The sequence below is a fragment of the Phoenix dactylifera genome, chromosome 17 (genome assembly GCF_009389715.1).
Source record: "Phoenix dactylifera cultivar Barhee BC4 chromosome 17, palm_55x_up_171113_PBpolish2nd_filt_p, whole genome shotgun sequence".
Lineage (NCBI taxonomy): Eukaryota > Viridiplantae > Streptophyta > Magnoliopsida > Arecales > Arecaceae > Phoenix > Phoenix dactylifera.
Genome location: NC_052408.1, coordinates 3,307,052 through 3,332,900, shown reverse-complemented (window position 1 = coordinate 3,332,900; position 25,849 = coordinate 3,307,052). Strand labels below are relative to the sequence as shown.

Sequence of the window (25,849 nt, the reverse complement as noted above, 5' to 3'; positions counted from 1 at the left end):
TGCATGTTGTTGTAGTTGGGCTTGGGCCAGATAGTTTAGTCACACTATTAATATGGTGACCATGATATGTTCAAAGATCAAAACAAACAAAAGGGCCCTTCTGTTATTACTTTTTGTTTTCAACATCCCAGAACGAAAAATGAACTGGATTGAACAACAGGAATAATGAAACTTTATTGTTTTCTGAAATTGTTTGCAGCATCTTTACAGCTTTTGGCAATAAAGATTTATTGCTTTCAAAAGAGTTGAAATGGAAGCAAGGAATCCCTCTGCATTGTATATCCGGGATTCTGTCCCCTTTGGCCAGTCTTGTAATAGCTGATGCTCAATGTTGCTCCTTCAATAGAAATAAAATTAAAATTGGGGCTCATTTTTAGCAAGAAATTGATGCAAATTCTATTTTCAACATCAATATCATGAGGTGTTTCATTGATTCAAATAGACAAAAACACAAACAATAACGATGCCAAACAGACACTTGCTAAGCTCATTTTTAGCTCGATCAGTGAGTTGCAAGTAGCGTAAGCTTTGAATCATGTATTGAAGAGATTTTAGTCATAATGCTCAAGCATTGGTGCCTAAGAAGTTGACAACACTTGCCTCATAAATTGGACAAAGGTTAAGAATTTAATCAAGGTTTCACATTCCATGCTTACATTCCGGGCAAGGAGGTGAGGAAGGAGAGCCATTCCTAATATTTTGTTTCCAGAAAGATGGAAAAAGTCTGAAGCTCAATGCATGCTTATAGCCACCCATCTTTTCCAAATACGTAATATTTTTTACACGATCATCGTAGTTTCTAAAGGTTATCTTTTTCACGACTATTTCACAAGCAAACAAGAATTGGGATAGCTTTGCATGGAGTCAGGTGTTCCATCGCATGCTTCTGGATTTCCATCACCATGGAATTTTTAAATCCTTGATTAGATACCAAGGCAAGGATGAGCTAGAAACAAATGAACCTATTAAAAGTTTGGATGGTGTTTGCAGGGGCTGTTGAAGAAAGAGGAGAAACTCGTCCCAGTGCTTCAGTGGCAAGGTTGGTGGGCTGCTCCTTGGATAGTTATAGGTTGGAAGAACCTTACAACAGGATTTTCCCAAATGGATGTTGGAGTTGGTGGTGACGGTGAGCTGCTCAACTAAAGCTACATACATCACCCAGATTTGTAGGCAAAGAGGATGGCTTCTTTATACAAGTGTCCATCAAACTGTATCATAGTCTTAGCATGAAAAAAACTACATGCTAATTGACAGGGACTAATTGAATTGCTGTCTTTCGAAACCTTCTGCTGGCAATCCGTAGTTAAATGCATTTTGAAACCTCCTCTCATTGGCAATTTTAGTGATGGCAGCAGCAGAGGAGGAGCTGATTTTGTGATGAGAGGCTTTGACTTGCACTTCATTATTGCCGGTTAGAAGTCGAATTTATGACACCTCTATTTTAGAAGATACGCTATTATAGATGGGCTTCATCCATTTGGAGGTCTACTCAACCATCGTGATCGGATGGATCTATAGGCCCAAGCCACAGATAGACATGCTTGCTCCTAGACATCTAGCAGTGTGCGAGGGAATGTACCCACCTTCAGGGCTAGTTATGTTCACTGTGAGACTAATAGAACCATGGATTGAGTTGAGTTCTTTGTTGCCGATCATTCTGGTGAGATATTGTGGATGGCTGGGGTGGCTTTTGCTGCCCCCTCTTGGGGATGTTTGATTTTCCGACTTATGGGAATGTACTTATACTAGATTTATATGATTTATCTGTTTTAGCAAAAAAAAAAAAATTCTCTCATTGTTCAAACCAATAAAATCTGACTTTGAGAGTGCGGAATGTGACATAAGATCGTACAAACTTCGACAAAATTGGATCATGCATAGGCTATGTGTCCAGCCAAAATAGTGGCACCGTTATGCTGTCCCCGTTGTTATTAATCAAAAATCTAGGTTAATACTAAAGGACAACACCCATTTGATACTTATGGCAACATCTCCTTGTCCTTATGTTAAATGTTTGTTTGCATGGTGACATAGCATGTGGGTCTCAAGTTTTGTGACACAACATGGTATTAGATCCACTAAGCTTGTCTAATGAAATCAAGTAGAAGAAGGTTAAACTACTTGCGTACAACCCTAAACCTCCTTGGAACAAGCTCGGCTCATATCTTCTTGAGATCATGAAGGGGTAAATTTTGGTGTTTTTGCGCTCAATATTAACACCCCTGATTCCAGTGTATAGTGCAAAAACTGGGTTTACGCTCATTCCAGAAGATTATTAGGGACAACCTAGTAAATTTGATCTTAAAATAAATATCATTTAAAAAAATCAAGTTTTTTTGTCTTATAAATAATGATGATTATATTTTTAGCCTTATCATAGCTATCAATCTATTTGAGATATAAATGCTACGTGGTATGTGTCATAATTCAAAAAATTAATTAATATTCCTTGTCATATTTTATATGAGAATTAGAATAGATGGGTGATCTCAATTAAACTCTTTTCTTTTTTCAATCAGATTAATAGATGCATTGTGCACTTGGCTTGTCACTCTCTTGCTCAACACACTTAAGGCATGAATGATTTCTTTCAAGCGCATAAATAAAATTCTGAGCAAATTATAAAATCCACTCTGAGATTTATGTTTGTTATACTTACATCTAATAGTTTGTAAACCTATGCTTATATCTAATTAAATTAACGGTGTTAGTGAAACCATTTACTATATATGAAAAATCAAAATTATCCTTAAGTAGGAAGGCTGATATATATGTTTTCTTATATTCTTGAGTGGTTGTTACATCATATAAGATTATTTTAGTTATTTTGAAATTTTTGTAATGTCGCATATGGGGTTTCATTTAAAGCTAACAGTTTGACTAATATTCTGTTAAGTCGTGGGTTAAAGTATTGGATAAAAAATAAACCTCATGAGGATAAGCGTATATTTTTCATATTATTAAATATAAATATAATTTATCCTTAAGTTCAAGAAGATTTTTATGATTTATTCTTAAATTTTAAATATTCGAATGAGAGCTAAGCGAGGCCTTAAGTCCAAACATTATATATTTTTAATTAGATTTTAAGTTAAATTATATAAAATTTGATATTTTTTTGTGTCCAGCTAAAGGCCAAGTTGGCCCCTGAGCTCACGTGAGAATGATAAAAGTAGGGTTGGTCCGTGAGTGATGCAGGAAGAAGGGCCCCACTTCTGAATGCGGTCCCAAATGAACGCGCATTGTTGGGTGCCAAAAAAATGTGGGCCGCTTGGCATTTTTCTTCTTCTGAGACGTCCTCCTTGCCTCTTATTTCAAAGTTTTGGAAAGGAGAGCGACCTTAGGCGTCCAAAGAACAAATAACAACTTACTTACAGGGGCCAGAGTTCCCAACAAGTCATAGTTAAACAAAGGCAGCTCCTTTGCTGAAACTAACCCATCACCAAACAATGAGTCATGGCTGTCTCTACCAACGGGGGGAAAGCACTATATCACCTTTCATTTCTTCTGAGATCAATATGTTCATCACTCACTCAACAAAACTACCAAGCACAAAAATATATATTTCAGTCTGGATCATATATATGTACTGGTTAACATTGATACTTCAAACTTGAAGCAGAATATGAGCACTAGTGGGAGAGGTAAGGAAGACATACAAGTTTTTTAATGGTTAATGGTTGCTTAATAAATAAAAGTCATGCTTCAAAGTGAGAAAGTTTATAGCCTGAATTAGAATATATTTAGCAAGATCTTTGGTTGCATTGTACAAAATTAAAAGTGTGCTAAAACTCATTGCTCGAAAAAAAAAAAAAATGAGGACTTGGCATGCTTGATGCACGTGGTGGACCTGAAATGGAGACATTCATTCCAACGATACATTTAGGCTTTATATTTCATTTAAGACTATTAATATTAAATAATAAATGTCTAGAATGGGAGTCACAGATGAGCTACTAAAAATGTATGCCTTGTAAAATTAGAAACATGAAGGACCACCATGCTTGGTGAGATTATGTCAAGAATGCGATTTTAAGTTTGGTGATACACATAGTCCGTCACTTATGTTAATTAGCTTGTAATAGGCTAATAAAGTGAACAAATGCATTACAATTGCGAAAATAAATCATATTCACCATTTTCACAATAGGCTATCATTATTCTATTTTTCCATCTTTCCAAACTACTATGAAATGAGAGACTAAATAGCTCATGGTAATGAAACTAGCAAATTTCCCAAAGAGATGGAAATATATATCATGAGCACAAAACCTAGACTATACATGAAAATCGTGATGGCATATGGGGTCACAAAGAGGTTATTATGGGTATATGATATTAAATATAGGGCCAAGTTTTGCTTTATACAAGGGAATATTTGACAATTATGCCGGTTAGAACAAGTATGCATTAACTAACAAATGTCAAAAGAAGTGGGATAGAAAATCTCCAAGTCGCTTATCTCAGTTAAAGCTACAATCTAACCTTCTTCTCCCCACATCATTCATGTAGGTCATTCATCCGCCGTTCCTTTTTTTTTTTTTGGGTAAAATGATTACTCATTCATATAAGTCTAACATGAGTACAACCAGCCCAATCACGGAAAAGTAATGACACAAAGGAGAAGGAGCATCTGATGCAGACGTCTACAAAAAATTTCTGGAAGTGCCGGGCAACAAAAGAGGTGACCAGTCTGCGGCCCCTGTTCGCCTCATAAACACATGATCTGCTTGAAAGCCGCCCATCAACTGAGCCATTTTGCGAGTCTCCCGGATAAAGGGATGACCATCACCATACCTGTCCGCCCCCCAAATCAATTGATCACCCACCGCTGAGTCCCCCTTGAGGTACACACCGTTCGACACCAAGCACCTGCCTGGCATAGGATAAACCCTCCCAGGCAGGCCCGCAACCCTGCCCCAACTACTGTAAGCTCTGGTGTACGCCGCCCTCCTATAGCAAGCATCCTACCATAGTGGCCCCTGATCACAAATCCAACCCCTCCAGTCACACCATCCACTGGACCTACTGCCGTCGAAGTTTACTTGAGATAGCCAAGGGTGGGGAGTACCCAAGAGACAAGGGCAAAACGGGGCGCTGAAACAGCGTGAAGAGTACCCCAGGTGTCCTAGCCATCCAGAAGAAAACACAGCGGCGGCCGCAATAACCTCCCTCGCATGTCGCGCCGCTCTATTCACCACCATCCTCGGAGGCGACTACCTCCCCTCGAATATGCCAGCATTCCTGTCCAGCCAAATATGGTAGGCACAAGTACGCCCCTAAGGAATTCCATCCATAATAGATCTAGGGCTCCGCATGGAGTCTCTCAGCACCTGCGTCAGGTCCTGCGCTGAAACCACCGAGTCAGGTCGTGGGACTGATGACCTCCGTCATAATCTCTCGGATCCTAGGGCACTGCAGAAGAACATGCTCGGTGGTCTCCTCGATATCACCACATGCCTCACAACACTATGGGACCGCATGCCATGCGGACTAGCAATTCCTGGTCGGAAGGCAGCCCCAAACCACCTTTCAGATGAAGAGTGCCACTCGAGGATGAATCCGTAGCCTCCATATCCAACCACCTGCAATCTGTCGAACTGGCTCCCTGCTGAACAAAGCATGAACGATCTCTGGCCCACACCCTCAACCATCCCGTCAGCATCCAAAACTAACCTATCAGACTCCCCCCCAGTAGGGACTGGCAGGGTCAAAACCAACTCTGCCAGCTGCTCCCCAAAAAGCCTTCCGAATCAACTCCACCCTCCAACGGCCCCCCCTTGCTGAATCCAGTAAATCGTTGACCCTACACCCTGCTAATCTCGCTAAGTCTACCATAGTCGGCATGCGACAAATCGGTCACTCAATCACCCAACTATCCTCTATCACATCTATAGAACGACCATCACCAATGACCTATCTGATCTCCGGAAGCACCACCGTAGCCCTAGCACACATCTTCCTCCAGATCGGAGAGTGGTGACGCCCAGCTCACACCCCAGGTATCAAAGCTCCATACTTGGCCCTCATCAGCGAGGACCACATACTCTCGGGCTCAAGCACAAATCTAACTGCATGCCTCGCCGCTAATGCCTCCTGCCTCACCACCAAAGACTGCACCCCCAGACCTCCAGCGCTGATCGGCTGACACACAACCTCCGAAGCCACCAGATGGATGTCGCCGATAAAATTCCTAAAATGCTGCTCAAGGGATCTCAGGAGTGCCACCAGGATAATGGTGTTGGACAGTAGATAGATAGGGACTGAAGTAAGAACTGGGCGAAGACTATTCGCTGTTCACTATTCTTTCTTGTCCAAAATCATAGCAAGTGATTAAGTAAAACATAATCTAGGTGCATGGCTGGTGAAAGGTTTTATAAGGCCATAGTTTTCTCTATTCAAGTTCTGTAGTAGTGCTTCTTCTGTTACTGTAACATTTATGCTGTGAAAGTTGCATCAAATTATTGACCTCTTGCTTGAAAATTGTGTTTGTTTCCTTATGAGCCATTGCAACATTAATCTTCACCACTTTCTCAGCAGTTTGAAAGCTGATAGGATCATCTATATTCCACTTCTAAGAAATATTTTGAAGAAGGTTATGTTGAGACCGACTGCAGTTACACAACTAAATAACCTAAATCTAGTCAATCACATTTTTGTTCACATGAATTATGGATTACTCGGAAAAAGAAAACTGTTGAGATGCATCAAATTGAGATCTCTATTCAAATAGTGAACCTAAATATATCGTTATAACATCTATATTTTAATTTCCATTCCATCCTCTCCTAAAAGGTAGGTTGTCACACGTAAATTGGCCAATGATCTACTGGTCATAGCTCTCCTTGAAAAATGAGGTGGTTCTTGGTTCAAAACTTGGAACGTGCCTTCCTCTCCCTCAAGAAAATTTACAGTGTTGCATACTAGTCCATGGCCACAGTCAATAGGGGCAGGTACCACACATGCCTCAAGTCTATAAAAATTTTAACATTTCATGCTAGCTTCCATCCAGCCATGCCTAATACCATAGCTGGTACTGCTTTTAATATTCGCTTAAGTTCGAGGCGTTTGTCATGCCTTGGAAGGGGTTGTACTATTGACTCAAAAGGTCTCAATGTAGGACTTGTGCACAATCTTAAAGCCACTTGTTCAACATTTTTGGACTCATTTAAGTGCCATAAGTCATGTCCCTTTACATATTTATTATTTTGCTCCTGTATGTTACCCTACAGATCTCTATGCTTCTCTGTAATGTAGCACCTGGATTTAAGGGCCCGGCTAAAAGCAACTAATGCCTTTGTCTTTTTTTCTCTCTCTTGTAATGTCATTCTCTATTTACCACCAATTTGTTTGTTTTATATTTCGATGAGCATCTACTTTTTTAAAAAAAAATATAAAATATATACTATACTTTTAATAAAAAAAAATCTTATCATATTCTATTTAGAAGCTTAATAATATTTTTGAAAAAAAAATTACAATTTTCAATCAGTGGATTATTGAACTTTTTCGTATCCTTATTGACCCTAATTTCTTTCTTCTTCTTTCTATCTACGAACTCAATGAGTCCATAGGAGCCTATAGGATGACATCAGGCTTGATAAGGTAACCCCTTGCAAACATAAAATCCAAGGTAAATTAGGCCCACCGCTACCCCACCTTTTGAAAGTTGAAAAGATCAACAAGGGTAGCATATCTATTACCTTGATGCTGAACCCAGAAGATGTGACGTTAGATTGATACGCATAATCAGATTGACCTTACCCCATTGTAAACTAATTAAAAAAACAAGACTTGGATTTACTGTGGTTAATGTTCCACTCTCATGTCTCAACATCCCAATCCCAAGTTGGGGCATGCTCATTGACTTTATCTCCACACAAAGATTACGGAAACGCAAAACCGCAAGAGCTGAGGGGTTTCGGGAAGGTTTTTTTTTTTTTTTGTTTGTGTTCTCTCCCCTTTTGAAACCGCAAAACCGCAAGTTTATGAGAGGGCATGCTTACTGACTTTATCTCCACACAAATAGGAGAAGGGTTTCGAGATCGCTGTGGTGAATTATTTTTTTTTTGTCCATTTTGGAGGCGGTTTCCTCCCCTTTGATGGAATCCCAGGTAAAAGATGGCCTTTTTTTCCTTATTTTATTTTATTTTTTCGGTGCAAGATTGGCTTTTCCCATCTTTTTTCATGTTTCCATTTGTTTGATTCTGGTTGCTTGATTTCTCTTTTAAGCCCAGTGCACCAGGTCTAGATTTTTTTTTTGCCGTTGGACTTTTTTGTTTTGGTAATATAGCTTTAACTAGAATCTTTTAATTATTCAAGGACTGTAATTGATCTGCCTTTTTGTTTGTATTATGTTTTACTTGTGTTCTGGAGAGAATTTGGGGTGGTGTTTGTACCTTAAAGGGCAAGAAGTATAGACTTTGAGATAGTTTTTTCTCTGTGTAGATTGTTTTGGAGTGAAATGATGAGGGTAGAAGGATGTTTTGCTGGAGGAGAAGAGGAGGAGGAGAAGGATGAGTTCTTTGATTCAAGAGAAGATGTTTCGACGTTGTATGATTCATGCCGAGATTCTTGTTCCGATGAGAATTTCATCAGTATCAGTGACTCTGTGTACCAGTTTTTGATTGGGGATTTGAGCTGCGTGCAAGAGCGTCGGGCAAAGTTCTTGAGATGGATGGGTTTGGATCTGCTTTGCCGTGCTGATGAAGATTGTCTTAGTCTGGATGGTGAAGTTGCAGCGGATGGCGAAATTACACCAGACATTGGTAGATTACAGAATTTTGATTACAGAATTGCTGGTTCAGATGACAACACAATGCTTGGAGTGGATGCCTCGGGGAGGTATAATAATGTAAGAAGCATTCTGAAGTTGGTTCAGACATGATAAAAGCAATTAATGAGATTGAGAGAAGGCCTGGTCCATCATCTTTCCCCCAGCAAGTTATGCAGAGAGATGAAAACAGATCAAACAATTCTGAGAAGGCAGCAAGGAGGAGGAGGATTGGATGGTTGTGGAGATTGGGAGCCTTGGCCTGCATTGCAGATAGACATTGGGAGGAGTATAGTTTTAAATCTTTTTGATTCTGACCAAAGTGGAAGTGCTGGTACTCAAAGGGTCAGGGTCCGACCATATAAGAAGCAATCCAAGGAATTCTCTGCAGTTTATATGTGGCAAGATATTAAAGCCCATGACGGTGCAATCTTGACCATGAAGTTTAGCCCTGATGGACAGTATTTACCAGTGGAGGTGAAGATGCAGTGGTGCGTGTGTGGTGCGTGATGGAGAGTGAACGAACAACTGAAAATGACATCCCCAAAGATGATCGCTCCTGCGTATACTTTTCAGTTAACCATAAATCTGAGCTAACTCCCTTACATGCCAATGATGAGGAGAAAAAGGGAAAGCTAAGGAGTATAAGAACATCAGATTCAGCTTGTGTAGTGTTACCTCCAGATGTCTTTCAAATATCAGAGAAGCCACTGCATATATTCCATGGGCATGAAGGAGATGTGTTGGATATTTCATGGTCAAAGAGTAAGGTAAGCTTTTGTATGTATAAAGGATTATGCTTGTGTAAATGTTTATAAAACTTAATTTTATTTAATTGTTTATAGCGATAAACCTGCCAACGGTCTTCTGAATGCGAAAATATGCTTATGCAGTATCTACTTTCATCATCTGTGGACAAAACTGTCCGTCTGTGGCTAGTGGGATGTGACAGCTGTCTCAAAGTTTTTTCTCATAATGATTATGGTACATACTTATCTTCTATGGTTTTTTAGTCTCTCTTTGTGCATGTTCGCTGGATTCCCTCCTAGTACTGCTGTTCTTATAACTTACTATGTTTTCCCTGATCGCATCATGCAGTAACTTGCGTTCAATTCAATCCTGTCAATGAGAAATATTTCATCAGTGGGTCTGTAGATGGGAAAGTACGATCTGGGAGATTCCAGGATGTCGGGTTGGGACTGGACAGATATCAGAGATATAGTCACTGCAGTATGTTACCATCCGGATGGAAAGGTCGCGTCAATTTGAATTTTGTGATCTTATTTAAATGACCATAATACATATTGATGGTTTTTGCTTCGTTCTTGTAGGATGGAATAGTTGGCTCCCATGTCAGGCGATTGCCGCTTTTTTGACGATAACAGGGTATACATAATTTCTTTCTATGTTCTTCATTTGAATGAAATATCAATGTGTCTATGCTCATCTATTTATAACTGGATAAACAAAAATCATAAATCCAATTTCATTATATTGACAAATTGTTTAGGTATAATTGTTATACGTAATAGTTGCTTGATCAAATAACTTTTCTGCCATCATAAGTGCATACATTATAAGAAGATTCCTGCTAACCACTGAAATTTCCAATATCTGTATGTGATTAAGTTGTCGTCAGTTACTGTTTTCTCCAATTATTTTGCTTCTTCATAGAATTAAGTCCCTAAGACTATTAATGAAGAGAGCTTGGTGTCCTAAATTCCATATAGTTATCAATATCTTATGTCCTAGCATTTGAAGCTTTTGGTATTCGTACTGGTAAGCAATTTATTTCGATGACCTTTTGCAATCTTTATAAACTGCATGGTCCTAGTAAGAGAAGAAATGGATTTTAGAAATGTTTAATGAAGAAATTATTATTGGATTTTTTAGGTTCCAGATTTTATTAAGATGATTGTTGGATATGGTTGTTGGTGTTCTACCATATCTCCATTTCTAAAGTCACAGAGTCATTCCTTCGATCTTTTCAGAATAGTACCGATCATTCTATATGTAACAATGGCATATGAATATACAAAACAATTTGGTGGCATCGAGGTATTCTGTGGTGAGTTGTGGTTACCTTGTTCGTTTGCTCCCACTTTTTGGTAGATTCCTTCTGTCTTTTGTTTCTGCAAACTAAATTATTGTAACTAATTTGGTATCAAACCTTTCAACTCAAAGTTTAGTAGTTAATAGGTCATCATTGTCAACATATGGGCTATAACTCTTGTTTAGTTGTTGTACAAGTATATGAAGTTCGACAAATCAAATTGGATAAAAGTTGTGAGAAAAGGTATGTAAAAGCTTGAAATGACATTATAGGTGGCTCTAAAAATAGGAATATTGGTGCATAAAATTCCATAATTCCATCCCTAAGTAGTTGGACAACACTAGATAGTTATGGTTATGTGTGAATGTAATAGGTATGGTACTTGATGGCTATGGGCTGGGCTCATGGTGCTTTTGGGAAAAAGTAGGGGAATAAAAGATAAAGATGTTTAAAATCCCTGCATTCCTTGCATCACAGTATGTATCTATTTTGTGCGTGCATGTGTCCATGTTTGTGTTTGTCTATGTGTGTATGAGAGAGAGAGATTACAGAATTCTCAATGCACACATGTTTGCGAAGGTGGACAAATTGTTGCAAGGGTCTTTTAGCATCCCCCACCCCAAACTTCTCCCCAGAATAGTTCCAGTTTATGCCTATATATCGGTTCCCTGATCTTAGTAATTGAAAGTTGGGAGTTTTGACTTCTGGACTTTACATATCATATTAAGGTCATGATCACTTATCAAGCAAGCTTCTAGGAAATCCTTTCTGACTATAACTCTTTTAGACCTGTCCCACCCTTTGTAGACCTATCTCATGTGAATTGCTTTTAAAACATCTGTTGCTTGTTCTTTGAAGTGATAATTTGAACAGTTTTTTTATCACTTTGATTGCTTTTTAAATTACTCCTTACACTAGCCTTTGCTTCTCATTCGTAACATTGTTTTAATCCAAGGCATGGTTGTGCTGAAACCGGGTCCGGACTGGTTGCTCGGCAGCACTGCTCGGTACACCTTCGTACCGTTCCATGTCGGGCCCGTACCGACACAGTAGAGGAGGCGGGGAGAGGAAAAGAGAGAAGGAGAAGAGAGGGAGGGAGAGAGAAGGAGGGTGGTGGAGGGCTAGTGGGGGCTGGCAAGCCGTGCGGAGGAGGCGGAGGAGGGGGCTCTGCCTCCGGCTCCCCTATTTCGTTCGAAACAGGGATCCTGGAGGGGCCCTTTTTAATTTCGCGATTTTTAAGTGAAGTCGGCAAGCGATTTATTGACTTCACTTAAACATCCATATGAACGAAATAGGGGATCCGGAGGTAGAGCCCCTCCTCTGCACGGCTCGCCGCCTTCGCGGCCCTCCACTTCCTCTGTTTTGCTTTCTCTCCCTCTCCCTCCCTCCCCGTTTGCTCTCTCTCTTTTACTCTCTTTCCTTCTCTTCTCTCTGTCCTCGACGGCTTTTCGTTTCGGTTGCCGGAATCGTCCCGGTCTGCTGCTGGTATGGCTCGGTAAGCCCCGAACCGCCCGGTTTGGGACGGTTCCGCTAACCATGGTTTAATCTATTTTGTCGCACATCTTTTTCCACTTGATTCTGTCTTTAAAAACAAAAACTTAGTTACATGAAACAGGGTAGGTGTGGGAAGCAGATCATTCAACAAATTAGAACAAGAAACACCAAGGAAAGGGTGCAGGAGTGGGCACCTAGGTAGATATTTCAGATTAGTAATGCACAAAAGTCTTCTAGAAATTATTCTTATAATAATAGCAATCGTTTTTTGTTTGAGATATCTTAGGCATACGAGGGTCACGAGTTCGCAAGTGATTCAACTTTTGGCCTGCTTTGCGTCCATTACATGAGGGTGGAAGGAGCTCTTGCGACATCATGTGACCATTTGCAGACCCCAGTTACACTACTTCGGTAAATGCAAATTGCATTTCTTGAGGGGAACCTTAAGGAGCATCTTCCTACTAAAAGATAAAGATCATGGTTCCTATTTAATGTGCAAATTGTGTACTCTTGATAAGATGAATGTGGACATGCTATATGAAGGATTTGTTATGATACAAGTTGACTGAGAATACCACGAATCAGTCATTCACCGAATAAGACAAAAATGATTTTTATGCTACTGAGTTTTTTATCACTTTGATTGCCTTTAAATTACTCCTTACACTAGCCTTGCTCTCATTTGTAACATTGTTTAATCCAAGGCATGTTGTGCTGAAACCGGGTCCGGACTGGTTGCTCGGCAGCACTGCTCGGTACACCTTCGTACCGTTCCATGTCGGGCCCGTACCGACACAGTAGAGGAGGCGGGAGAGAGGAAAAGAGAGAAGGAGAAGAGAGGGAGGGAGGAGAAGGTGGCGGAGGGCTAGTGGGGGCCGGCAAGCCGTGCGGAGGAGGCGGAGGAGGGGCTCTGCTCCGGCTCCCTATTTCGTTCGAAACAGGGATCCTGGAGGGGCCCTTTTTAATTCGCGATTTTAAGTGAAGTCGGCAAGCGATTATGATTCACTTAAACATCCATATGAACGAAATAGGGGATCCGGAGGTAGAGCCCCTCCTCGCACGGCTCGCCGGCCTCGTGGCCCTCCCCTTCCTCTGTTCGCTTCTCTCCTCTCCCTCCCTCCCCCGTTCGCTCTCTCTCTTTACTCTCTTTCTTCTCCTTCGCTCGTCCCGACGGCTTTCGCGGTTGCCGGAATCGTCCCGGTCTGCTGCTGGTATGGCTCGGTAAGCTCCGAACCGCCCGGTTTGGGACGGTTCCGCTAACCATGGTTTAATCTATTTTGTCGCACATCTTGTTTTCCACTTGATTCTGTTCTTTAAAACAAAAACTTAGTTACATGAAACAGGGTAGGTGTGGGAAGCAGATCTTTCAACAAATTTAGAACAAGAAACACCAAGAAAATGGGTGCAGGAGTGGGCACCTAGGTAGATATTTCAGATTAGTAATGCACAAAAGTCTTCTAGAAATTATTCCTTTATAATAATTAGCAATCGTTTTTGTTTGAGATATCTTAGTGCATACGAGGGTCACGAGTTCGCAAGTGATTCAACTTTTGCCTGCTTTGCGTTCCATTACATGAGGGTTGGAAGGGAGCTCTTGCGACATCATGTGAACCATTTGCAGATCCCCAGTTACACTCGCTTCGTAATGCAAATTTGCATTTCTTGAGGGGAATCCTTAAGGAGCATCTTCCCTACTAAAAGATATAAGATACATGGTTCCTATTTAATGGTGCAAATTTGTGTACTCTTGATAAGATGAATGTGGACATGCTATATGAAGGATTTGTTATGATACAAGTTGACTTGAGAATACACCACGATCAGTCATTCACCGAATAAGACAAAAATGATTTTTTATGCTACTGAGTTTTATTAATAATTAATCATGGCTGCAAATGTCAAGCAACTTATTTATGTTGAATTCCTGTATATAATGTGCATTACTTATATTATTAAATCCATTTATAGACCATCACATGTGATCCAAGTATAGTACATATACGAATGATATACAGATGCTGCATGTATATGTTTTTGGGTGTGTCCTTCATTTCTCTGAATTCCATTTTTGTTTATCATCTCATGCAACTAAGTAGTTTCTCCCCTTTTCTGCCCTTTTTTTTTGTGGGGGGTGTGCAGTTGACCAGCTAAAAATCATATAAGTTAATTGATAGAAAGTCATGCACGGTGGAAAAAATTACTGGCTTAGTAATTACAAGGTATCTCTAGTAGTCTGAAATATTAAATTATTAGGGATTTTGCATGCGCACACACACACACACACACAAATGCGTGAGTGCACAGGAACTGTTCTGTTATCTTGTGCATGGTAAAATGCTTTTGGATTTTATTTGGCATGCTTCAGATAATCAGCTACAACTACAAGGTCACATCTCCCTGCAGGGTAAAAAGAAGTCACCTTACAAGAGGACTGGTTTCAGTAGTTATAATCAATACACCATCTTTGACAGGAATACTAGTTTTTCCATTCAGCTTGTCCTTTTTGATAATATTTCTCCATGCATCAGATTATTTGGTAAAATCTTCCTCAGTTTTCCCATCTATAGTCAGAAACTAATGGTCACTTCTGCGATTCACAAGTTCGAATTCTTCATGGTGTTACATTGTTTGCAAGTTCAAGGGTATAAAACCTTTGATCTAGTAATTCCATTCCTCAAATACGGGCCAAGTGCTTGTCAATCTCCAGTTTTACATTTCATGTTACTCCCTATTCTAGGTCTTTGAAGCTGGAAATCAGATAACTGCCTCATTCACTTCTGATGGGAGGCACATTATTCTGCCAGCGAGGATTCTTATTCACATCTGGATTACAGTAGCAAGGATGCACCGATCAAACCAAGTGAAGAGCACCCGGTCTCATGAGCGTTTCTTCTCCAACAATGCATCAATTGCACTACCTTGCAAGGCATGGAATCAAGAAGTCGAGTTCGGACCTTTCTGGGTTTCTCCACTGCAACAAGTTCCCAACAACAAGTCAGCCAGGATCGATAGGTGACAACTCCCTATATTACTGGAGTTTTACTCTTCGTCATGAGTTCTTCTCAGAGTCCTGCCCAAGGGTTCGCAACTTGGCCAGAAGAGAAGCTTCCCTCGAGCTCGATACCTCTCCTGCATTGCCGAAATCCCAATGCAAGTTCCTGAAGACTCTGCCAAAACAATTCTCATGCCTGGGTCAGTGATTGTAACTGCTGGATGGGATGGCAGATCAGATCATTCCAGAACTATGGATACCGGTCCATGTGGACAATTTCTGTGATAATTACAGTGTTTGGAATCCTAAGATCGATGCTGGTTCAGCTTCTAATCACATGGCATACAGAACTCATGTGCTGGTCCTCCTCCCAAGTTGGTTGTGACCAGAACCATATCCATTTGTGGTCCCAAAAATCTGAAACCAGCAAGAGTGGTCCTGGAGGATTTTGACAGACCAAGTATGATGGCAGCCCAAGGGTGAATTAAATTTTAGATTCGCGCGTCGGAGGCAGAACTGGAAGCAGCATTTTTCTACTATGGCCCCAAATGACTTTGAGAAAACACTGTCCTCATGTTGACAAACAGCATTACGTGGTGAATCAGCTGCTTGTGCCAGAAGAGGCGATTACATCGTTGGATATACAATTTCGATTAAGATAATACAGACTTTTATTTAATTTCTCAGATATTTATGAATATCACCCAAAGAGGAGGTTCATCTGCGGGATGGCATATCTTGTGGGATAGGGAGAGGGGAGCCGCAGGTGTGATTATTAGTTCAAGAAGCGGGGTTTCACCATATGCCCTCTCAATGATTCATGTGCCACTGCGACGAGGGCTTGTCTTTGATGCTTCAGCTCTTTGTTGTTTGTTCCAGCGTGCTGCTATTCAGATTCTTTTCTTCATTACGTTAGTCTTAAGATAATTCTAGAAGGCTGATGTGATCTCTTCCTGGATTTGATTCCTTTGGCGCAAATTAGGATGAGCCTAGTATAACCCTTAAAAGGGCTTAAAATAAGAAGGCTAAGTATTGATTTCCTGGAGATTCTCCGAGCTTGAAAAGTAGATGATCGGTCCTAGAACTTTTTGGTGCTGTTGGCCTTATCTAGTCTGCTGCCTTACTTGCCAGCTAATTGTTTTTGCCCAACTCCTGTAAGCATAACCTTGAAATTAATCTTGGTCATACATTCACTCTATGGTTTCAGCAGTGGGCTACTTCCATCTCACAGTTCGACCAAGCCGGGCGACAATCATTACAAGACCTCTTTGGAAGCCAGGGCATGGTTAAACAAACTTGTCTTCATCAGGTCTAGCATTGACACCATAATGTTTTATCCTGATGTAATTTGATCCAACTCTGAAGTCCGCCATCAAGTTGAGAACTGCAACCTTTTCCAGTCAAACTATGGAATGTTTGTGATTTAGAGTAAATTAAAGAGCTTCGCATGAATCACCATCAGTTGTCTTCCACAGTATTAGTCTTGACCAAAAAAATCTGTCAATCAAAAAATTTAAAATTTGAAATATTCTATGAAAATTTTATCTACAAGAAGTATACTCATCAGTTAATAAGGCTTGTTTGTGAATATTTGTATCTGCTTTGTTGCACTGAAAACAACCCTGATGTGAATTCAGTTGGCCCCTGTAAAAGAAGCCCGAATCTCACATTCTTTCAGAGTTCGCATCAAGTCCATATCTTTTGGAATTTTAATGTTCCATCGTCCATGGTCCACCTCATTTTTACTTGTTGCATGCTGATCACAATTATATGGAAATTGAGTATCTTACATACCTCTGACGTCCTCTTCCAATTTAGGTAAATTAGCCAAATATGGCTTCATAGTTTGAGCATTAGAATGTATCTGTTTCTGTCATCGCAGATCAACTACCTCTGAAAATATTTGATATTGGCATATAGTGGAAACCTCTAAGATCTTTTTGCAGTAGAGATGAGAGAGAGAATGATCCCATAATCAAATAAAAACTCCTATAGATCAAATGAGTGGCAAGCCTAACAATTGCTGGATCATTTGATTCGGACATGATACGCGATTGATGAGTAAATAATCTAGTGAGCACCTGAGCCCTATATCTGACCAAGTTACAACTACAAGCTAAGAGAATCATGGATGCATAAGTAGCATAGCAGGTCAATGCAGTCCATGTTTAATGTTTTGACTGCATTATAAGCTAATGCAGAAGGAAGGAAGCAATCAGTGAGAGATGTTTCTTGAAACCTCGATGTTTAAAGGAAGGTAGCGGGGCTAGAGAATTTTATCACATTTGAGCACTAAGAGAGTAAGATTGACTCCAACTGCTGCATCATTTTAAAATCGTCTTCATTTTGCATTAAAAAGGTAAACTACATGAGAAAGAAATTAAATTTAGCTGTTAAAGAGTAAAAAGGGACTTTAGAAGAGATGGTTGTAGTTTGACTTGATTCTTCTAATCTTGGAATAATGTCCTTAAACCATGTAGAAACAAGTAGCAACATTACAAAGTCTGTGCTGAAGTTATAAAGCATCAAAAAATTTATATCTCTTGTTCTATTGTAGTAAGTTAATATACTGTTGGCAAAAAAAAAAAACTAGTTTGTTAAATATAGAGACCGATGGAGGTTTAGGCCATGGAGGAATGCTGACCAGACTTGAGAATGAGTGTCTATACATATGAGCTCTCAGTATGACAAATTTATCAGTTTTGAGCCTTAGAAGTATAGCCTTGACCAAAAAACAAGGACCAAGGTACTGTTCTTGTAGTTTCACAATGTAGAAATACTTAATATTGGCTTCAAGCAGCAAAATACATAGTGGTTTTTGGCATGAGAACTATGAAAGTTTGCAATATGCTAAATATGATTCGCTTCTTTCATAGCCTATGACAGGTATCCTAAACCTGAGGGAATCATCATATTACCTAAGAGTGTTTTTTCATTGTATGAGTCCTCAAGACTAAATCACCTTAGTCTTTAATGATGTACCCATTGATATATTATCCCATTGCCTGAATATCTATTGTTTGACAAATTAATCCACAAGAGAAGAATGTCAAAGGACATGTCTCTTAGGGCTTAATTATCTCATTATTATATCACTCTGTACTCTTAAAGCATATATGTTGTCTTAACTCCTTGCTCCTTGTATGGGAATCCTAACTGTTCATTTTTTGTGATGGTCATTGAAATTTTGTGCCATTGTTCGAAGCAAATCTTCCTAATCTTCCTTAACCACGAGCGATGATAGCTTAGTCCATAATTTATCAATTCTTCATAGTTTGTTTTAAACTTTGGATTGGTTTTGAATTTCAAATTGTAAGTACAATCTATTAATGATTTTTGAATTATTTGATTTTATTGGTCAAATTATTCTTCAGTATTTTTCATGTTTTGAGCATTTACTGTCTTTTTTTCTTTGTTTTTTAAGATCTTCCACTGATTGACACCTATAATAAGTAATGGAACAATACTGTGCCTATAACGGGCAGGAGAGACATCTCTTCACAATAATCAACCCTCATTCTATCTTCTTATCCTCTCTAGCCTAACTAATATATAAGCCACACCATCTAGTTCAAGAAGTCCCAAGAGAGAGATCTGAGTAAAACATACCAGGTAGCTCCATGCATGGAGGTGTAAAACTTTTCTAAAGAAGGCATACAACAAATTTTTCTTTCTTGTTTCATTTGGTTTTCAGATCTTAACTATATCCTCTAGCCTTGAAATTGTAATTATTTTACAAAATAGTGGTGTATGAAGAATGTGTAGCATTTTGTGCTTACGACTCTTATAGTCTGGAGCATAATTACCATTGAAAACAAAGTTGATATCCTTTGTAGTGCCGGCTTTGCATTGCAGAGGACCATGTATGGTTGGATGGGCATGGTAATTTGATGAATAGCCGTCCATTTCTGAGATGGGCAGCATGATGGCCATCCAACCATGCACATTCCTCTTGCGGTGCAAAACATGGACCACAAAGTATCTAAACTCTCCTAAACTTGACTTTGCAAATATGATACTAAATGTTTGTAATTTTTCTAATTCTTTTCAGCAATGTTCTATATGTTTTTGCCATTTGCCCGCTCATGGAATTTGTATTCAAATGTTTAAACCTTAAAGCTAGCCTTAATCATAGATCTCACTTCTTTTGTCCCCCATGGAATATCAGAAAAGAATATATATCCAGAAAGAATAGTGAAAACAAAGAAAAAGTGGTTGTGCTATCAATAAAATTCCCTCCCACCAGGAGGCATTGTCGGGCTCTTGAGCTGAATACCACTCGTGCGTGGGGCTTACCCTTTGTTCTTTCCAATTTAACTTTACTCAGCAATTGATGGATTCACTGCACTATTTTTTTTTTTTTGAAAACTTGTTGGGACTAAACTAATCATCTTAGGTGCTATATTATGATAGCATAATTTCCCTTTTTTACCTTCTTCTATTCTCTATTTGAACATTACTCCGAGCATTTAATGGATTCAGTGCACTGCTCTTGAAAACATGTTTGCAACTAAACTAGTCATCAAGTGGTGCTCTATTATGATGGACCAAGCAAAAGAGACCAGGCTTTAGTTAAGCCTTTATGTCTTGTCTTAGCATAGTCATTGGAGTTGAATTATGAAGCTCTAAGCCATTAAGGAGTTACCTGGCCATTCTTCTGTGTGATCATGAGTGCATTGAAATAAGCTCTTGGTACATCTTGCATAAAAGGGGTAATTTTGTTCTTAGTGTAATGATTACATGCCTCAGTAATTGGACCAACATTCTTTCCTGTTGCCTCTTCTATTCTAGCCTCTTTTGATACAATTCATGATTTTTGCATAATAATCTTAATTAGTAACCTATAGCTTCAACCAGTTGCTAATATATATATATATATATATATATATATATATATAATATATAATATATAATATATATATATATATATATATATATATAGTTACTTTATAAGTTTACATTTATCAGTTAAATATTATTTAAATTAGAGGAAAATTATTTATTTGTTTCTTTGTATTTTCTCTATAAATTCAACATATTAAACTTGTCCCTTCCCAAGTACTTATGTCCAAAGCTACAATTTCAAATTTGAAAATAAAAACTGCTTACCAAGATACCAAAATTAGGAAACGACATTATACAGATATAACAGGAATTTAAATATTGAAGTTAATGTACAAACCAAAATATATAATGCATTCCTTCCTCTCTCAGAAGAAAAATATATTCCAGATTTATTAACTAACCTATACTTCTCCATGCATGACAAAATAATTAATCATACAAGAGAGCAATGACATTGCAATGTATTCCAAATACTTGGTAAAGTGAGCCTTGAAGTCCACCTCTCTAGCCAAGTTGTGGTTGGCGTGGTTCTTGATGCCTGTAATCCAGGTGATGAAAACCACACCTCTACATAGGAAATATAGCATCAAATTAAATAGCTAACACCAAGAGCATTTATTGAACAAATTTATTAACTATAAGTAATTATCAAATCATGGATTACATAAAATAGTTGATCAACCATGACCGCTAAGAAACTACCAGGATATCAATAAGCCGAATATGATTCATTGTTCCTTGATATCTTAACATTCATGATCTCATTCAAGCCACTCCAAAAAATATATCTTTATCTTTTATGTATAATACGAAAAAATATACTAATTATGTGTCATTTAGCATACAATGCAAGATCATACAAAATTAATATGCAATCTAGATGATTGCATCCAAACATGTGTAAAAACGGGCATAGGAGATGGGAAAACTCATTTGTGGGACTTCTGAAATAAAGAGATGTCACGAAGAAACACGAGAATAGTTGTAAGAAAGGCAATATTAATAAAGGAATTGATTGGTTGCTATTGATTTAAACTAATAGACACCTATTATAATGGCTATTAGTAAAGAGACATGATGATAGAGAGACGCACCTCTTCATAAATAGCTATCGATAGAGAAATATGATGTGAAGGATGTGCGTCTTTGGGCATGACTATTGATAGCTTATAAATACACCACATTAGATCCCAAACTACTGCCTTTTTTATAACCAAACAAATACCGTACTATAATCTCTTCTCTAATTACTTCTTTTCAAGAAAGTTCATACTTCCAACCATTCTTGGGTGATCACCAATCACGACAATCATACAAAATTTATCTGCATCTCAAAGTTATCAACATAACATACATACATATCCTCTTAGTGAATTAAATTAGCTAAAGAGCTAGGCCTGAGTGGGTCTCCAGCTGCATTACTCTAATCTTTTCTATTTCTAAGTTGCCTCCCTTCTCTATCCCCAACACGTTTGCTTGATACAGGACAGATACACTTACTCTCCGCGGCCAGATGAAGCAAGACCAAGTCTTAATTTTTTATGTCTCTCCACATCAAATCAAGAAATCTTCCCCTTACATCAATAAATAAAATAAATCAGACAAAGTAGACGGTGTAGACCTAGCTAGATCCCAACCTAGATCCGGTCCCCACAGCGTGCCTCTTCCTGACCTAAAATAGTAAGAACAAAAGAGAAAAAACAAAGCCACCCAACATGGAAGTACACCATCATGTATTCAATTTACAAAGAACACCTTCACACAACTAATATCGCTTCCAACTTCCAAACACCGTATATATTTGCCCTCGACTTATATAAGCTCATGCAACCCTTTAACATGGTGATAGTAAATTGTTATGTTTATCCTGACGAGAGAGAGAGAGGAGAGAGAGAGAGAGAGAGGAGAGAGAGACAGCGGAGTTACGTGTTAGGCCTACTACACGTACGGAAACCGACATGCTCCAAATCTCGGGCAAAAGCCTGCAGAATTTTGGTACCAAAAAGCTTTTGTTCCTCAGAGCATTTATCTGCGCTGTCCCTCGCTGTCTCCAACCAACGAGGCCTTCAGAAGCTTCTCCAGGCCTACTACTACTGCTATCGTCTATATAGCCCTTCCGTTCCTTTTGTCTCCGATGCGTCACATCGCTGCCCATGTCGTGTCGGACGATCTGGAGATATATCTTCCCGGCGGCTCTCGCCCGCCATGGCTTCCGACCAGCGCCACAGATGCGCCGCCTCCTGCCCGTTGGATGCCAACTTCGACGACGTCGCTTCGTTGCAGTCTGCCGAAGTACTTCCCCGTCACCCCCGCCACCCGCGGGTGCGTCGCCGCGTAGCACGTCGTCGCCGCCGCCTGCGTTGAAATATATATATATAGCTCTATTTTACTTTATTTTCCTATAAAACAATTTTATTAAGAAAAAGGTAAGACATGAAGGGTCGAGCTCAAAGTTAACCTGGGGAATGGTTTTGAGAAGCTTGGAGCGAGGAAGAACACCAGATCTGCCATGCCATCAAGATGATATATTTAGTTTTTGATTGATCGGGCGGTTGGCATTGTTTTTAAACTAGTGGCAGTGTTTACCGGTGATGAAGCCGTCGCGATCACGGGTGAGCCCAGTTCTGACGATGCCAGGATGGACTGCGTTCGCCGTCACGTTAGCTCCATTTTCTTATGAAGGAATAAATGAAAGAAAATATGTAGATAAACTAAAAGTTAAAAAAGGTTACATAAAAAAAGAGATTAGCAGGAATTAAAACAAACCTTTAATCGTTCGGCGAGTTCTTTAGTGTGGAGAACGTTGGCGAGCTTGGAGAAAGCGTAGGCTCTCGTTGCATTGGTATGGACTGTAGATTTTACGTCATTTTAGTAGTTACTATACATACATACATACAAACATAAATACATACATACATACAATACATATACATATACATATAAATATAATATATATAATTATATATATAATAATATATATATATATATATAATATATATAATATATATATATATATTATAATATATATGTGTATATATATGTACATATATATTGTTTGGTAGAGTAATAGTTTTATTTTGGAAGTAGTGGAGGGACTAGGGTTACATCTTCTTGCCGGTGACGAGATCGAGATAGCGGAGGCCGTCACCGGAGGAGAACCAGCTGTGGATGGTGGAGGACACGTTCACGATGCGGCCCTCGATTCCCGTCACCCTCGCCGTCTCCACCATCTTCTCTATCAGCAGCCTCGTCAACCAAAAATGCCCTGAAAAAATTAAATAAAGCATATAATTAAATCTTTCAAAAAAGAAAAAAAAAAGAAATGAATTCAAGAGAAGGTTAAGCTTCTATGAAGGAGTTATAGTTATCACCTAAATAGTTGGTGGCAAAGGTCATCTCGATCCCATCTTCCGATATGGCAAACTCGTAGGAAAACTTTCCCGCATTATTCTTAAAAAAAATAAAGAAACAAAAAATAAAACGAGAGCTAAATAATTTTTCTCTTTTTTGTGTGTAATATGATGAAAGAGAGGGAGGTGAGGGTGGGTGTTGATACATGAGGAGGTTGAGTGGGAGTTGGAGGGAGAGGAAGCGTGAGACGAAGCATCGAACGGAGGAAAGACGGCTGAGGTCGAGGGGAAGGACGATGATCTGTGCATCGGGGAACTCCACAACAATGCGAGCCTTGGGTCCTCCGCCGCCTTGAGGCTCCTCGCCGGCAGCACCAACCTCGCCCCGCGTTTCGCCAGCACCCTCGCCGTCTCCGCCCCGATCCCCGACGTCGCCCCTTCAAACCAAGTCCAAGATTTCGATACAGAAACCGAGAGGACAAGATAGTAGAGAACGGAATATATATCAATACTGGAATCGAAATCTCTACCGGTGATGATGGCAGTAATATAGCGGAGGTCGGGGCAAGCTTCTGTGACGTCCTCCGCCGTCGACTTGGAACCATAGCCGCTGGGTCCGGCCGAGCCCATCAGATACCTCACCGTTCTCAGCATTCCCCTCTTAAAACACCACTCCTTATCTTTTCTCTTTCTCTGAAGCTTAAAGTGTTTAATACTATCCGGCGCCACCCCAAGACAAAAGGATGTGTATATATATATATAAGATGATAGTAGCTTGGAAATATATATTTAGAAGGTAGAAACAGAGAGCTTTGGATCAACAACAGCTGACGTTATCTTTCCACCAAGAGAAGATAAATATAAAAGAAATGGAATGAAGACGAGGGATGAAAAGGAGAGGGTCATATTAAATAATAATGAAAGTTACCACGCTATCGCACAAGACAAACAACCAACGGGAAAACCTAAGAAGGGAAGGGGGAGATAGCTAATAATAATAGCCGGCGAGCAGGTGAAAAGGATTGACTAGAAATCGGCGATCTGACATCGAGAATATCACGTAGCTCCTCTCGTCCGCGTGATGATTGATTTGGAGTCCTAAATGACCACCGAAAGTGCTACCTCGATGTAACCCACGGCTAAAAGTCAATGACGTGGGCCCCGGATTACATCTTCAGGACCCAATTCCCAAACCACTGACCGCATTGCCACGTGCCACGAGTTGATTGGTTAAAATGCTTCATGGAGATTGATTTGGTAGGATGGACGTGCCCTGTAGTGGTAGGAAAAGAGGGGTTCGAGTGGGATGAGGACAGCCGTCCGATCATGATGGTCCACCAGAGTAATTGGTACACCCAAGCGGGTGCAACGCTGGTCCGGTAACTCTAGTGTCGGGCCCACCAATTGGGGTTATGGTGGACAGAGAGGGCGAGCGGCGAGCATGGGATCCCCCGTGGCCGGGCCCGCTGTTCGCCGCACGCGCGCCTTGGATGGAAATGATTGGGATCACGCGGGATAACTAGCCCACACCATCGAGAGGATAACTTTGGACACGTTTGGTTCGTAAAAAAACTTTTTCATCAAAATATGTTTTTTTAAAAAATTAATACCTAAATATATATATTCCTAAAAAATAATTTTTTTATTTAATTAATTATAGAAAATAATATGTTGGGGGAAACCCCGAGTCATACCGGAGCGCCAAGAGGCGCTCGGACCAACCAACACGACCAAGTAGGGATGCTCGGCTAGAAAGAGCCGACCAGAGGACGCCGACCAGAAAAGCGCTCGATTGGAGGGCGCTGACCAGAGGATAGAGCGCGAAATAAGGCGCTCGGCTAGAGGCGCTCGATTAAAGGGCGCCGACCAGAGCATTAGAAGCGACCCCGCCACAGGGCGCCCCATTGGGCGACCAGCTCGCTCGGCACCCCTGCCAAGCCGATTGCCTTGACCAAATGTTCACCCCTACCTAACCCCCTGAGGGACTTGACAACTCCACTACAACCTGCCGCTATCTCCAAGCCGTCAAGGCATAAGATCCCGCAGGTATTTGGCACGACCTGCCATTAATGCATGAGACCCCCTCAAGTCTCCGATGCGCTCAGTCATTTAATGAACACGGCTCAAGACGATCTCCGGATCACTGAACCATCAAAGCGTATGGCTCTCCCTGACCGCCGTTCATTCGGTAATAAATGCGCTTACCATCCATGGACCCCGGGCCTACCACGGCCGGCGGTTCAACCACTCCAACAGGTCCGATCGACGTGACAACTCCCTGGTTCCGGTCTGATTCGGCCTTATCTTCCACTACGCCATTAATGGGCCAAATCGTGCCCAAT

The 25,849-nt window shown here is 40.1% G+C and overlaps 1 protein-coding gene and 1 pseudogene across 1 annotated transcript; one reads left to right on the top strand and one right to left on the bottom strand.

Moving 5' to 3' along the window:
- The first annotated feature begins 7,847 nt into the window (after nucleotides 1-7,847).
- On the top strand, nucleotides 7,848-10,162 carry LOC103695765 (uncharacterized WD repeat-containing protein C18H10.05). Its single transcript, XM_039114761.1, is given in 7 exon segments — nucleotides 7,848-8,114; nucleotides 8,449-9,239; nucleotides 9,242-9,543; nucleotides 9,667-9,757; nucleotides 9,872-9,938; nucleotides 9,940-10,027; nucleotides 10,105-10,162. Coding segments are annotated over 6 exon segments (933 nt in total). The 5' UTR covers nucleotides 7,848-8,114; nucleotides 8,449-8,899; the 3' UTR covers nucleotides 10,150-10,162.
- Nucleotides 10,163-21,716: 11,554 nt separating this feature from the next.
- Nucleotides 21,717-24,289, bottom strand: LOC103695766 (annotated as a pseudogene).
- Between the last annotated feature and the right edge of the window lie 1,560 nt (nucleotides 24,290-25,849).